The sequence below is a fragment of the Corvus brachyrhynchos genome, unplaced genomic scaffold, assembly GCF_000691975.1.
Source record: "Corvus brachyrhynchos isolate BGI_N302 unplaced genomic scaffold, ASM69197v1 scaffold67, whole genome shotgun sequence".
NCBI classification, from domain to species: Eukaryota; Metazoa; Chordata; class Aves; order Passeriformes; family Corvidae; genus Corvus; species Corvus brachyrhynchos.
Genome location: NW_008239114.1, coordinates 884243 through 900511, shown reverse-complemented (window position 1 = coordinate 900511; position 16269 = coordinate 884243). Strand labels below are relative to the sequence as shown.

Here is a 16269-nt window from a genome sequence, read left to right as displayed (position 1 = left end):
TCACATTTGCTACCCTCTGGCTGGACTCTTTGCATGTCTAAAGCTTATTCTCAGGCTGTGAAGGATCAGGGCAGGAGCAGGAGCACAGGGCTTGTGGGTCACTTGCTGGCTGTGTCATGAAGTGTCTCAGTCATCCTGCCCATAACACAGCATCCAACGGCTCTGGGTCAGTATCTGCCTCCAGATCCAGTCCTGCCTGCTCAGGATGTGGGAGGACACAGCAGAGCTCCCAGCTGTGGCTGGATGCTCAGTGCTCCTGGGAGCAGGTGGGTCAGGGGCTCTCCAGGGACACAGCCCTCTCTCCATCTACCGTGTGGATTTGCCTACAGGGTGTCTCAGACCTTGGAAGTGCACTGTGTGTACACAGATATATAAATAGATGCAGCGCCCAGGCTGTGTCCTGAAATGCTGTTTCCACTCTCCAGCAGTTACAGAGGAAGCAAAGGGGCTCATGCTTTTCTTTACGTTATTCTGAGATTCTCTTGCAAAGGGATCACACCAGCCTTGTGCTGGAGCTGCTGCTGTGCTGTGGGGCTGGGAGTGCAGGGGTGCCTTGCACTCTCTGCTGGCCTCCTGGAACTGGCCTCATTCAGTCTGTGCAGAGCTGCACTTTGGAGCACAGAATAAATTGACTCCTGGACAGAAAGTGCTGTTTGACCATGGAGCTCCTTCACTGCCTTGGCCAGCCCCTGTGCTGTGCTCCCCAAATGTGTCCTGCTGTCACACCTAACCCCGACCTTCGCCATAACACCAGGGGTGTGTACAAAAGTAGCACATACACAGCTCTCTCTACCTCCAGCCAGCTGAATACTCCAGGTCTTTGAGTTCATTCACTTACCCAGATTAATCCCAGGGTCCTTCCTCTAGATGATGTATCAATGAAGACTGATGCTAAAGGCTCCACATTGCCCAGAAGTCTAATGACCAAGCCCAGTTGTCCCAGGTAGCCTCAGCCATCTTCCAGTGCCTTGAGCAGCCTCCCTCCATAGCCAGCAAGGCCAAACTGATGAACATGCCCATGTCATGAAGGACTGCCAGGTCCTTTGGTTACATTGTGAAGGTTTGGATGTGCCAGATCTACTCTTTCTTCCACGTGGGATCACCAAATGAGGCCCATTCAAAGCAATGGGCCACCTGTGCTGAAGAAGGCTCAGCCTGCCTTCCCTGAGGCAGGTGTCACCTCTGACAGTGGCACCACTCCTGCACATGCAGGATTGCACCCGAACTTGCAGCCCTGCCCAGGGACTGGTCACCGTCCAGCCCTGTTTACTCACAGTGGTTATCAGCATGACCGGGGAACAATTCTGAGGTCCTCTTGTGGGGATCCTCCTCCTCAGGGCTCATGTCTTCTGCCTCCCACTGGCTGGACACCCTGAAGAAGCTGCTGCAGCTCCCGTAGGCACAGCACTGGTAGGCGTACGGCACCTCCAGGACTCTGCACAGAAAAAAGCAGAACTTTAAAGTGTGTCCCCTCCGTGACCTGACTTTCCATTGCTTTACAGTTTTTGCTTAGCTCCTTCAGTTGTTCAAAGATGAAACTCATCTATACAGAGTCACAAAATATTCTGAGTTGGAAGGGACCCACAAGGATCATCTTGTCCAGCTCTGAACTGAATGGCCCATACAGGGATCACACTCACAACACTGGTGCTATTAGCATCGTACTCTAACCAGCTGAGCTAACCTCAGAGTCAAAAAAATGTGGAACACTCCACGAATTTCTGTGATGTCCTTGCACAGGAGCCATGCTGATCTTCTCTGTATCCTTCCGGTTTTGGTACATGTGCTGCTGGCATGACAAAAGCTGGTCTGTAGGGTGATGGTTACAGTGGAGAGGGACTTTGCTTTGGTGAAGGACTCCGTGTAAGACAGGGTGTGGACCCAGGGCACCCCATGGTGTCTCTGCACTGACCCACTTCTGGTGCTTAAGACATCGTCAGTCAATAAAATGTTGTTAAACACCAGGTTTGGAAACTGCTCTAAAGTTCCCAGATAGTTCCTTCTCCTGGTTCCACCCAGAACAGGGTTAATTTTTGCAGCAGGGAGGGAGCATGGCCAGGACCCGGAGGTTATTCTGTACGCGTTGCTGGGGGCTGGGGGAAAGGGAGTCTCTTCTGGGGAGAAGGGAGCAAATGTGATGGGGGAGCCATCTGGTACTCATTTGTTGCTGGGGGCCTTTCCATGTAAATAATTTTCTTTTCTTATACTTCTTGTTACTAATATTTTTGCTATTACTGTTTGCATCTTATCTCACTGCTGTTTCCAGTAAATTGTTCTTATCTCAACCTGTGATCTTGGCCTTTTGTGCCTCCCGTTGGGGAGGAGTGAGTGGTGCATGGTTTTAGCGGGAATACTAAATTGGAGAATACCATTCCTAAACCACCACACTCCTAACAACCTTTCTGCTGTTCTCCTCAGACTAAACCACCCCCTCTCTCCAATATGCCGTGTGTTGGTGTGACCCAGCCCACTGCGGGGCTGGGGCAGCGTGATGCCAATCACTCCCAGCCCATCCCCTGGATCGAGTTCCCCAAGAGGCAGACTCAGAGGGTGCGTCCAGGGGCGGCTCAGAAGCCTAAGCTGCACCCCCCGGGCGGGGCCCGGGTCCAAGCCGCCTCCCCCGGTTCGGGAAAATTCTCGGTTACTCGGTCATTCATTGGTTCTGTTATAACTCCCGCCTCTCAGTCTCCCCCAGTAGTTCTTGTTAAGTTGTATCCTCCCCCTGGCTTGTAACTCATTGGTTGTTTTCCCCTTTCACCGGGGTTTTCAAACTCCCTATAAAACTGAGGAAAAGCCTCAGGGGACCATCCCATTGCATTCCATCCCTTCCGAGCTTGTTTGGGTAGCAAAACTTCTAACAATAAACCTGTTAGGAGCCAGACCCGAACAGCCTGTCTCTTCCTTTGTCTCCGAGCTAACGTGAGCTGATACCATTGGCTCCTGCCGTGTTCCCTCTGCAAAGAAGCCAGCGAGCTAGCCCAGCAAGCAGCTCTTTTCCTGATGCCGAAGTTGCTTCAGCGATGCACAGAAGTAACACAGCTGGACTGTCTCTGACCTGGGGCACGCCAGAGTTGGTGCCTTGAGCACAAGTACTGTGTTAGCCATGTACAATCTTCAATTTTTACCACAAGGCCGTGTTTTGCCAGGCATCCTTTGTTTCCTTCAAGGGGAGAAGCTTCCCTAGAGCAAGGCTCCCCTTGCTTGTTGTTGAGGGTTGGAGAGGCACCTTCAAACTCCAGTTCCAGGAGTCCCAGCTCAGGCAGGAAGTCTCAGGTCTCCCAAAGTGAAGCAAGTTATTTAAATATGTCTGATTTCTACTTGAAAGTTGAATTGTTAGTCGCTAATTACAGCATGTATTACAAGGTTAATTCAACAGCAGCTGAGCATCATCTGGACGCAATACCAGGCTGTCTGTCAGCAGCTGCATTTTGGGCTTTGCTGGAAATCAGGGAGACTGCTGATGAAGGCAAAGGAACCTCAGGTTTTCCAGACAATTAAGGTCTTCTGACAAGATCAGTAAATGTGGTAAAACTCTATAATCTAAAAATATGCTTTTGTTTTATGTTCCCAAACATTTCTGGCTGAGCCCTGGGAGGGTCTGGAAAGTCTGTATACAAGCTTGTTTCCTGTTATGAGCTCCAAATTAGATCCTATTACTGAAAGGTGGTAGGGAGGTGCAGATGCTCCCAGCAAGGCTAAGAACTGCTCTCAGATGACTCCTCCAGACATACGCCCCAGGAGCAGGGCTACTTAATGGCAGTACCCCAAAATCTAGGGAATGTTAATGGGTCCATTGACATGCATGGCTCAATGAAGCACTGCTGCTGGCTCAGGTTGTCTTGTACAAATCCAAACTGGCTCAAGAGATGCCAATGGAACGAATTTAGAGGAGAAACGCCCTGGAAGTGCTGAACTTGACCCACCCTGCACAAGGGACTGCCTGTTGGAGCGGGTCTGGAGGAGACCATGGAGATGCTCTGAGGGCTGGAGCCCCTCTGCTCTGGAGCCAGGCTGGGAGAGCTGGGGATGTTCAGCCTGGAGAAGAGAAGGCTCCAGGGAGACCTCAGGGCCCCTTCCAGTGCCTAAAGGGGTTTGGCACTTGTGAGGCTGCAGCTTGACTCCTGTTTCCAGTTCTGGACCCTTCACTTCAAGAAAGACATTGAAGGGCTGGAGTCAGTCCAGAAAAGGGAAATGGAGCTGGGGAAGGGTCTGGAGAGTAAATCATACGGAGAGTGGCTGAGGGGGCTCAGCCTGGAGAAAAGGAAGCTCAAGGGACCCCCCATCAGCAGGGACCTCCTCCCTCCCTACAACTGATTATTGTAACGAGGTGGGGGTTGGTCTCTTCTCCCAGGCACTAAGCAGCAGGGCGAGAGGAAATGGCCTCAAACTATGCCAGGGGAGACTCATGTTGGAATCAGGAGGAATTCCTTCAAGGAAGGGCTTGTTAGACATTGGAAGGGACTGCCCAGGGAGGTTTGGAGTCCCCATCCTGGGCGGTGTTCAAGGAACGACTGGAGGTGGCACTCAGTGCTCTGGGCTGGTGACAAGGTGGGGATGGGGCACAGGTTGGACTCGATGATCTCAGAGGTCTTTTCCAATATCAGTGACTCTCTGATTCTGTGGTTCTGTGAAGAGAGCTGGAGAGGGACTTTGGACAAGGGCCTGGAGTGACAAGGACAAGGAATCCTCATTTCCTACTGGAAAGGGCAGGGTTTGATGGGATATTGGGAAGAAATTCTTCCCTGTGAGGGTGCTGAGGCCCTGGCACAGGGTGCCCAGAGCAGCTGTGGCTGCCCCATGCCTGGAAATGTTTCAGGCCAGATTGGACGGGACTTGGAGCAACCTGGGATGGTGGAAGGTGTCCCGGCCCACGGCAGGAGGTGGAACAGGATGAGCTTTAATGTTTCTTTCCAACCCACACCATTCTATTGTTCTATGACCTTGGGTGTAGAAAACCCTCCAAAAGCTTCTGGAATCCCCTGCCATTTGGAAACCAGTCATGCAGCAGATCCCAGCTATGAGTTAAAGAAGTCAGAAGAGAGAGCCCTGCAGGCACTGCTGCTGAGGCAGCCTGAAGTGAAGCTCCACACTTTTCCTCAGGCCTGAGCTGTTAAGCCCTGTGTTGGTGCAGTGACCTGTGACCCCAGCCCTGTGTGTAAACTGGAGAACTTTGGGAACCCATCCTGGATGAGTGGGAGCATCAGCTCATGCATTCTTGGCTTGAAGTGAACTCCCTGGGACACCCAAGCAGGAGATGACTTCATCTGAGGCGAATTTGTGTTCTCTGGAGCATGGGTGCCTAAGCCTGAGGGCAGGTGCCATGCTGAGACCCAGGAGCCAAGGAGGATCAGGAAAGTCTGAGCCTGCAGCACAGCACTGTGCTCTGAGCCTTTTGCAGCCTCTTCTTGATCCGTTTGACCCCTTCAGGCTCCTCATTAATCCATAACAGACAAGACACGGCCACACAAGCAGAGTTTATGGAAGGAAACCTGGATGTCATTAGGTAGGACTGCTTCTGGGAATGTTTTCCATTGAGAGGAGCCCTGAGCTGGGCCTGCTCCATGCTTTCCACTTGTGTGTGTGTGTGTTTGGGGTGGGGGTGGTGGCCTGGGAGCACATCATTGCTCTCCCATGGAACATAATAAAGATGAGATGCCTTAGCAGCAGATGGATCTTTCTCTACCCATGGGCCTGGAAGTGTGGAGAAAGCACGAGATGGAAAAGGAGAGCAGGAGGCTGAGTGCTGTAAGCAAATACAGGCTGTGCTGAACACCAGAAGTGAGAGAGTTGACACTCCAAGTACCTCATTTTGGGGAAACTCTCCTTGGTGAAGGGCTCAGAGAGAGCTGGGTTGCCTTGGAGCTTCAGATGGGTCAGTCCAGCCAAACCATCCAGGGGCAGCGTGACCAGCTGGTTATCAGTCAAGTCCCTGGTGGGGGGAAAGCAGAGAGGGAGACCACGGTCAGGGCTCTGCTGCCAGTGGTATCTCAGCCAAGCAGAGGGCACTGCCTCAACTGCTCCCATGATGTGATGCTGAAATTGGGGCTGGGAGCTACACTGGGCCAGGAGCCTCTGGAGATAAAGGTATTGAGACTGCAGTCCCTGGGAAAATGAGGGACTGGGGTTAGCGGCCACGCTGAAAGCGCTGTGTGGTATCTCCCTCGCTGTACACATACGTGCCCCACACATTTCTTCCTCCATAACAGGGCAGGAATGGCTGCAGATCCCAGCCCATAAAATACCCAAGAGATAGAGAGAGGCCTGAGAACTGGGCACCCCCCAGCACCAGCACAGATGGTCTGCAGTGACTCTTGCAGAAACAGCCCATCATGCTGATCTTCCTTAAAGGCATCTAAGGCAGCTATGAAAGCATCAGGAAATGGAGGTTTAAGTGTTCAGGGTGAGAGCATCTTGAAGATGGCCCCTCCTGCACTTCATCATCCCTTTATTAATAGTATTAATAGGAAACCTTGGGACTTATTCTGTCCACATTAGTGCTGAGACATGCACCTCAGCACATCAGTCTTCCACCTTCTAAATCCCGGGTGTCCTGGTAGCCCAGGGAGTCAGACTGAGGTCCTCAGACACCTCCTGTCCATGGCCCACTGTGAATAAAATATCCCTGCAACTTACAGCTTGGTGAGGGAGTGCAGGGTCACAAAGGCTTCTGGGTGAATAAATTGGATGTTATTCCAACTCAGGTCTCTGCAAGGCAAGGACACACCAGTAAGAAGAGAGCAGAGCAGGGCAGTGAAGCTGCTGGCACTGGCCTGGCCCTGGTGGGAGCACATGTGGGATCTGTAGCCCCTTGGTCAGCAGCAAGTTCTGTCCCATTGCAGCTCCCCACAGACAACTATGGGTCTGTAGATGGGTGGTTTCTAACAGAGGGCACAAGAATTTGCCTTGCAGGAGCTCCTCTGCTGAGACCAATGGGAAAGGCCCAATGGGAAAGGTTCTTTTCTGGCTTAATTTCTGTAAATTTGGGAATTTTATGCCAACGTGCCAAACAGGTCATGCCTTAGTGCCAGAGCATCCCCAGTGCAGTCACAGTGCTGGATGCAGCACGGGCAGATCGGGCCAGGAGTCTGGGGAAGGTGATTTTGGAATGTCTCCTGTCATGTACAGGTGTTTTGGATTCACTGAGTCCCCTCAATAAGCTCTGCCTCCAGCCAAGTGAGAGCACTCTACTCCCTCTGTCACCAGTGTCGAGGAAACCAGCAAACTGGGACACATTTCTTGCCCTAAGGCTGACTACAGGACAACCTTCATCTCTGCAGGGAGCCAAGATACCTGCTCAGATGTGTGTGAAATTGGGTGGGATGAATCCTTCCCAGAGGGACCAGAACATACCCAAAGGCCATGCCAGAGCTTGCTCAGCTGTGTGTGTGTGACTGTGGGCTGGAGCAGCATGCTCACGTTTCCATGAGTGTCTGCAGTGTCACCTGTGACACCTCAGTGTTCCTGGGCAGTTGTAAACATGGTGTACATGACACCCACGGGATCCTAGGAATGCTGGGCTATTAAATGGCACTCACATTGCTGCACCATGGGAAAAGATTCTATGTGATTTAGTTCACTTCCTAGAAGAACAGCAAATAAAGACCGTCAGGGCTCTTCCCAGATGTCACAGAGACAATCGTGCCCTTCAGGGCCTTGCCAGCTCTCCAAGGTGCCGAGCACTTAGGAGGTCACTCTGTGTGCATGGGAAGGGCACGGTTGGGTGCACTTGGTACATGGAACACAAGCTTTTGAGTTGTGGGGAGGAACTTTCAAACCAAACAGGATGCTCTGCTTGGATGTTCCAGGAGGCCATGGCCCAGAACCAGCCTGTGTAGCACAAGGGGTGCTGGAGCTCAGGTACACCGGGGTGAATCCCTGCCCTGAGCTCCTCCTGGCATTCAGGAGGCCGGTCTGTGATGTGGGCTCTGCTTTGGCAGAGCTGCAGTGTGTGGTGAGAGCATGTGGGGTGTGGGCACGAGGGGGGCAGGAAAGGAGGGGGGTCTGCAGGCACAGGGGAAGCCAAAAGAATGGTTTGTGCCCTCTTCTTCTCTAAGGCAGAATGGAAGAGGGACTCAACAGAAAAGCCTCCCAGCAGAGACAGGCAGCGGGGTTGGGAGCTTCCCACAGCCCATCTGGGTTCACAGTTCCCCCTCCCCAGCATGACCCCAGCTGGTCCCCTGGCAGACAATACTTGCATGGAGCGCAGGGCCATCAGCTGCATGAAGGTGTCTGCTCTAATCTCGTGGATCTTGTTGTGCTGGAGACCACTGGAAAAACAGAAACTGCTTTGAGAAGAGAGCTGAAGGCAGTGTTCCTACTTTATGGAGATCTTTGCTCCGATGCAGCAGACGCAGACTGTCACAGCGGAAGTTGCTGTGCTTGGGAGACCTGCTCTTATTTCAAGAATTAAACAGGATGAGCAGCAAAACCTGTCAGAGCCATTCTCTCCTCCAGGCAGCTCCAGGGCTCAGCCAGCCTCTGCTTTTGATGCCATCATGACTCAGTAAAGAACTGTTGATGTGCGTGGCCAAAGGTGCCCTGTTAACTCCAAATCCACACTGGTTTCCCACTCTGCTCTGCCCTAAGCCTCCAAACTGCTTTTTCCAGAGGAAAAGCTGAGAGCTTGGAGCCAGTGATGAGCAACCAGCTCTGTGTGACCCTTCAGGAAGGATCACGTGGTGCTGCCCTTTGCCTTGGTGAGAATGAAGGTTTGAGGGCTGAAGGCATCTCAGTGTTTCTTGAAGAAAAATATTGATGTCTTGTAAAATCCACCATCCACATCTGCACATGAAGTGCCTCAGCCCTCCACATCTCCTTTCCAGCTGTCTCCTTCATCCCCTGGGGAAGGGGAAAGAGCAGGGTGAGAGTTTACACAGACTCTGCTGACTGACCTACACACTTCCCAAACCCTCAAGAGACATCCTGGATGCTCCAACCATGCACCTTGTGGGAAAGGCTCAGTTCCTCAGTTTTGTTTTCCCTAACGTGAAACAATGGGGAATATTTATGAAGATTCCTGCAGAATGCCCATCATGAATTCCCAGACCTGCAGAAGCTGTGTCCCCACCTTCTGCAAGGGGAGACAGACACTGCCTGGTGCTCCACCTACAGCAGCTCCCTGGGCATTTTTCAGGTAGTTAACCTGCCTTTAGACTCAGAAATGATCTTGACTCATCTCACACAAGGACCCTCATGTGCTGGCTGTAATGTCTCTGCTGGTATTTGGCCAAGCTCCTGTTCCAAAGGTGGACATTTGAGGCTGGTCCCTTGGTGCCCCACGTCACCAGGCTGGCATCGCTTCTACCTGTAGCCAAGATTTCATGTGGGGGCCACTGGAAGCTCTGGGCACAAATTTAGGGGTCTCACTGACTGGAAGAGGTGGAGTTTGAGCAGAAGGGGTATTGGAGCAAGGTGGTGAAAAATAATTTAGGGGTGTTTAGCTGTGAGGGATGACCTGTGTGGTGCAGGTAAAGGTCTGCACAGCGGCAGTTACAGCAGAGCCATGGCACACCTGAGTGGTTTGTGTGCCAGGTTGTACCACCAGGCACCACCAGACTTGTTCCAAACCATCAGGAATGCTGATGCTTGGTGGGGGTGGGGCTTACAGGACAATAACTTTGGGGTTAAGGGACCAAATACTCATTTTGTGAAAAAATGTTAATTTAAGGTATAATCTGTTCGACTTCAGCCAGAAACTGGGATTTATTGTGGTTTCCTATTAATGCTAAATCGAATTTGGCATATTATAAAATTTTGTAAGAAGGAACTTAGGCAGAATGTGTGAAACTGCACGTTTGGAATTCTGAACATTTGTCTTTTTTTTGGTGTACTTTCTATGTTTTTCAAATGTTTTCCTGGGGGTACTCTCACAGCTGCCATAAAAGGCAGCAGGGGCTGTGTAACTCTCATTTTCGTGTGGTTTCACAGTGTCCTAACATCCAGTTTGCTAAGGCTGGATGGCTGTCCAGGCTGGGGTGCTGCAGAGAGCAGGGACAACCTCTCCTGTGGGGTTTTTTATGGGGATGTTGCTCCCATACATCTGTTCTTCCAGGCAGCAGAATTCTATAAAAAGTCACGGAGTCTATTTTAATTTTTTTAAAGTTTTTTTTGTTTGTTTTTAGTTTTTCTCAAAAAGGCCAAGAACTTGTGTTGTATTTGAAGTGTAGGGCCAGATCTGCAGACACTCTGAGCTGGATGTGAATAACTTTGTCTCAGAGCAACAGTGGTGCCTCTCGGGGCCTGCAGAGGACCCAGTTCAAGTGCTACACCTGAGGAAAGAATCCCTCTTATCTCAGGAGGGGCTGGCTCTGGGCAGGGTGGATAAGAGCTGCTTTGTGCCCATGGCATGGGACCCCTCCTTGAAGCAGAAGACATTTATGGTGGACATTAAACCCCATTCTTGATTAGCTCATAGTGGGACTGGAGTTAGTGAAGTGAATTCAGTGCTGTCACATCCTACTTCTGTTTGAAGTGTCTGGGACCTCTGAAAGGACCTGAGTGAATTCAGCTCCTATGCACAGGGAGTGTATTTTTATTCTGTATGTGCACAAGGGCAAAGAGTGGAGCTCTGGTCCATTTGCACTCCAAACAGTGAGTTGTAATGCCCAACTTTCCCAGTGCTTAGGCAGTTTTGTGTGTGGGAACTGCCCCTCTCCTCAGAACAGCCCTTTTCCCCCCAGAGCACAGTAGGAACGAGCTCCATACTCACAGCTCCTCCAGCTGCTGGCACCGATGGAAACTGGGCAGCTCTTCAATTTGGTTGTGTGACAGCTCTCTGCAGGGGAAGGACAGAACAGGAACGTTGGGACATCAAAAGGCAGTGCCCCTGAGCCCTCCCTTGGAAGGCAGGTACTGCTGGAGAGTGAGGTGACCTCACTTCATTCTGCACAGCTCCACTTTTGGCAACCCCGGCGAGTGGGATCTCCACTCAGCGCCTGATGCTGGCTCTGGGTGTCTCTGTGCAAGGCAAGGGCTGCCCCATGATTTACCCACTCCTCCATCCCCAGCCCAGCTCCCTGCAGCACAGCCTGTGGGCTGATGGAGCTGCTCGTACAGCTGGGCTTGAACTCCTCCCCAGCCTCAGGTCAGCTGTGAAAGCCACCTGTGAAACCACCCAGCTGCGTGCCACTTCTGCCATGCACAGCCCTGCTTTCTGCAGGCACAGCAGAGAGAGATTTCTGCCAGAACTCCCAGAAGCTGCAGATGTGTCTGCAGAGCCCAGGGAGGTTTTGTCCAGCCAGCTGCTCTCCTCCCTCCTGGCACAGCAAACCCACTGCCCATTGCCTGCTCCCCATTCAGCCTTTCCTGGCTTTCTCCCAAGGTTAGGGAAAGGGTTGTGGCATTGGCAGAGATTGGGTTCAGGACATCCCAGACTGTGAAAACCTCTGGTCCCCGTTCTTTCAGGTGCTGTCACTTGAAAGGAGTTTGCAGCAAACTCCTCTTCCCACTGGTTCATGGCCCAGTGTCATGTCAGCATCTAGAGTAGACTGGCTTGATAGTCAAAGGAAAACCCACCCTGGCACAGCTTAATGAGAATTTATTGAAGCTGAAAGAGGCTGGGTAAGGAGTAACATTTAAACCCAGCTCTTTCCCCCACCAGCAGAGACTGGATTTGTGGTTGTTCAAGGGAAATTTGCCCCAGGGTAAAGTTTTGTATGTGGATTCTCTGCCGACTTTCCAAACTCGGTTTCCATCTTTCTGCCAATAGATTGCTCCTAAAATATTTCAATTATTTTTTTTGCCAACCCCCTCACCACCAGTTTTCCGTGGCGGAGAGGAGGAGGGAGGGAAAAGCAAGCAAAAGGTTTGTGCTTGGCTCTGGAGGCTGTCAGCCAGTATGGAGAAAGAGCCTTGGCATCAGACACTTGTCCCTGGTCCCTGTGTCAATCCACTGGGCTTGACAGGGCTGTAGCTTAGCTAACAGCCATGGGGGAGAACCAGCCCCAAGAGTTATTTCTGGTTCCTCCAGAGTGAGAGTAACCAAGTGCAGCCCAGAATCTACAAACAGAGCAGCCCCAGTCACTCGTGCTCTGTTGGGAACATACCAGGATGAGGGTGCTGATGGCGTCAAGGGACTTCAGCTCTGCTCAGGGGAGCTTCGCCTATTTCTGCTGGAGAAGGAAGACAATCTTCCAGAGCTCAAGGACCATTTGGACAACCCTCTCAGGCACAGGGTGGGATTGCTGGGGTGTCCTGTGCAGAGCCAGGAGTTGGACTCAATGATCCTTGTCGGTCCCTTCCAGCTCAGGATGTACCATGACTATAAGAAATCTCCACCCTGGGCAGAAGCTCTGGATGAAAGCAGCAGGATGATGCCAGGTTGATGCCAAAGCTGGGTTCAGCATGGGTGGCATCCCAGGATGGCCGTGACCCTCTACAGCCCCTGTGCAGGGTCCCTGCAGAGAATCCACACTGTGGGGTGAGGCCAGAAGTGCGGCTTTAACTGTGTCATCTGTGGTCAGATGTGTCACAGTCATAGCTCCTATGGCTGCCAAGAGACAGGCAGAGAACAACCCCAGGGTCTGTGGGGACAGAGGGCCAAGGCATTTCAAAGGCAAGAGACATGTAAACATGCACAAACACTGGCCCACATACTCTCTCTCCAAACTCTGAAAGCAATGCAATTAATGTCAGGAAAGCTCACTAGGGAAGAGGAACAAGGAGCAAGGAACGAGCTGGTGTATCCCAATAAAACTCTCCCACGTGGAGAGGGTAGGCACCAAGAACAGGCTCTGCTGTGAGGGTTTGCAAACTGATAACTTGCAAACATAAACAGGGGTTTGGGACCCAAGAGCCTGGGCCAGTCCAAAGGCTGCACTTTCATAGCAAGTCATCCGTTGAGTTGGTCCAGATGTCTAGAGATGAGAGATCTTCCCTACAGGGACAGCTGGAACCAAAAGCCTGTAATCTCCTAAGTTACAAATTGTCTTCTTTTATTTTTGTGTTTTACTCTTGTTTCCAATTTCTGTGATCAAGAATTGACTCCTGTTGCTTTCCTGGAACAAACTTGTTTTCTTTTTCAGCTTGCTTGTATAAAGACTGATGGGAGGCAAGCCTCCTGTTGCCCTAAGGCTGCAAACTTGTACAAATCTGGCTCATGATGCATTTCCTGAGGATGTCTTTGACTGCAGACATAGTTGGGGATCTCAGGAACCAGGGGTGTGATTCCTGAGATGTTGCAGAATCTTTCTGAGATGTTGATTTCATCATGTACCAAGCTAAAGGAGAAAGCATGACTGCCCCAGCATCATTCAGTGCCTGGCTAAGCAGGCAGAGCCAAAGAAACAGATACTGAGCAAAACCCTGATCTGGCTCTGCTGCCCCTCATGAGGAAATGTGGCCTTGCAGGTCTCCATCAGGTCAGACCTGATCGCTCCTGGGATCCTTCCTCCAGATGATGGCACTTGCTGGAGCTCCAACTGCAATAAGCCAAGGCTGGGCCAGAGGGTGAATGTGATTTCCCCCTTGTTTTTGGTCTAAGAGCTTCAGCATAGCTGGGAGCTCTGAAATGCTGTGGCCATTCTTACCCACCTCCTTTTGTACCCTCTCTACTCTCCTTGCATGGAGGGGGCAGTTCCTACTGGCGCAGAGCAAGGAGGATGTGCCTGACTGCAGCCCTGAGACCAGAGCATCATGCTGGGATGAAGCAGCAAGTTCAAGAACAAGCAAGAGCTCAAGGAAGTGATTAAGAAGGTGATGATTTCTGCATGGAAAAGATAATGGGAACAAGAACCACAGGATGGTCTTCCACAGCTGGTCCTCTCCCTGAGCTAGACAAAAGGAAAGCCCAGTTCCTGATGGCATTTTTTTAAGGACCAGGCAGGACAGAGACACGTGTTACTCACAGGACTCGGAGGCTGGGCAGCTGCTGGCACATCCTTCTGGGGAGGAAATGGATGCCTGCCCGGGTCAAGGTCCTAGAGGGATGGAGGAGAGAGAAGAAATGGTGTTGCTGGCAGCCAGTGCCCAGACTGTGTGACCCAGAAGCCCAGCTGCCATCCCAGATAGTGGCAGGGGAGACAATATCAATGGGACAGTGAAATACCTGGAGTGGATAAAAAGCTGCCTGGCAGTTTTGGAAACAGGCACTGCTGCTGGGCCTGGCTAAGGTGAATGTGCCTATGAAGAGTTCTGGGCCACTGCTGAGTACTGAGTTCACAGCTGTCCTTGGCCTTGTTGGGGCAGGTGGCAGTGCCCTCTGTAGTGGGCTCTGCCATCCCAGTGCCCATCGGCCAGGCTGGACAGGCCTGGAGCCAGGACTGCCTCAGAAGCCTGTGTATGAGGGATGGATGGTGTGTCCCAGTGTCCCCGAGACATGGCATGGCCCGGTCACGCCCTGGCCTGGGGTGCTCCCAGTTTGGGCACAGCACAGGGACCAGTGCCCGAGAGAGGAGAACCATGTGAGGCCAGAGGCAGCGTGTCCTCCAAGGCCCTGCTCTCCGGGGCCTGGTGGGGTGAGGAGGGGACCAGAGCAGTTGCAGGAGCCCCAGCGTGGGTGGCAGATGTTCCTGAACTGCACCGTGGTGCTGGTCTCAGTATGGGCAGAGACACTGGGGCTCAGCAGAAGCACTGCACTCAGAGGTTCACTCCTTCACAGATGCAGGAGGGAAGGAAGAAAAAAAAAAAATAAAAAAAAGATTGGAGCACACTCAAGAATACTGAGAGAGCCACTCACGGGGAGGAAAGCTGCGTTCAGGAGCCACAGGGGTGAAACGAAGCAGAAGGGTGAGTGACCAGGGAGAGGCAGAGCTGAATACTGCACAGCACTGGGAAAGTTGTCCTCACTGAAACAGCCTGGACCACCTTGAAGGAGGAAGAGCACAGCTAGCAGGGTAAAAGGGAGAGAGGTGCCACTCACAAAACTTCTAGGCTGGTGGTGCCTTTAAGGTCCGGGAATTCCCTGATGTCCGTTGCTCCATTGAGTGACCTGCAGAGAAATGAGGGTGAGGTGAGGTGGGCAGAGAGCTGGAGGCAAGTGCAACTGCCCAAGGTTCCAGTGCCATCAGCCACAGTGGCAAATCTGCTTCCTCACACCCAGATGTGGTGATCAGAGGCCCAGACCCAGCGTGTCCCTGTGGCTGGAGCAGAAGCCTCACTCTGTGTGGATACAGCGAGATGGAGCTGGGAACTTCTGTGCAAGGAGGCTTGGCAAGCTCAAAGCCTCTCCCAGCCACTGACATTCTTGGCATGATCTTTACCCAAATTAAATAAAAAAACCCCAAGCAATTACCACGGGGAATGTAAGCAGGGCATCCCACCCAAGCCTCCCCGGGTCTATGCATTTGGATCTAAAGAATGCAGGCCTATTTGAATGATTTATTTTATGTGCCTGGGTGAGGCTTATAAATAGAGATTTATGAGGTTGCCTCTGCCTCTATATTTTTAGTGCTGTGCCACAACAGGTTGGCTGAAAAGCCAGCATGGGGCAGCTGTTGTGGTCCAGGTGGTGCCCAGCCTGTGCTGCTGGCCCTGGGGCAGGCCTAGGGCCAAACATGTGAAGAAAGCACTGCCACTGCTGGCTGCCCAGTGATATGATTTGTGCCACGTTGTTGGGACATGTGTTCCTCCACTTCTCCATCTTGTGCAGGAAGGCAGATGCCTTCAGCGTCCGTCTGTTTGGGCAACTATGCAACAGCAGCAAAAGCTGTGGCACTTGTGTGTGAGGTCTCTGCTGCTCCTGGCACAGCTGTGGAGACCCTGGAAGGCCTCAGTGCCTGTCAGCTGTGTGGGGAGGAGGAATTAGTGGCTGCCTCCAAAATGCCCTTTTCAAAATTATCCTTCCTCAAAAGAAAACATCTGCAGTGTCTGCTCCTTGGAGCCTTTGGGGCTGGCCAACAGAGTGGCTTCATGGTCCTCTGTTGGCACAGGGGCTCTTGGAAAAAGGGAGGGAGGAGGCCACAAAGGTGCCCAGTACATAGGGCTTGGAGCTTGGATGTTACCTCTCTGAGGATGTGCTTGGTGAACTTACAGGGTGTGGAGCTTTGGCAAGTACTGGAAAGCAGACTGTCCGACAAACTGGATGGGATTGTCATAAAAATGGCTGCAATGGGAAAGAGGAACTCGTCAGAGCCTGCTGCACACAAAGAGAAGATGCTGTTACAGGTCAGGAGCCCCAGAGCTACCAGCAGTAAGCCATGCACGAGGTGCTGCTGTGCTGTGGGCAAATCTTGTTCCCAGATAGCCACAGGCTCTCCCACTGGCCTGTTTCAGCTGGACATTGGTACAACCGAGGTCTCCTGCTGCTCTGAATGGGCCCTTTGGGGCCCTGCT

At 52.0% G+C, this 16269-nt stretch overlaps 1 protein-coding gene across 1 annotated transcript in view; it reads right to left on the bottom strand.

Moving 5' to 3' along the window:
* LGR6 (leucine rich repeat containing G protein-coupled receptor 6) overlaps positions 1-16269 on the bottom strand; it is a 152029-nt gene that overhangs the window by 8886 nt on the left and 126874 nt on the right. Inside the window, 8 exon segments of the mRNA XM_017739816.1 lie at positions 1275-1435; positions 5804-5929; positions 6634-6705; positions 8196-8267; positions 10709-10774; positions 13845-13916; positions 14858-14926; positions 15968-16039. Of these exon segments, the coding sequence (XP_017595305.1) occupies positions 1275-1435; positions 5804-5929; positions 6634-6705; positions 8196-8267; positions 10709-10774; positions 13845-13916; positions 14858-14926; positions 15968-16039 (710 nt within the window).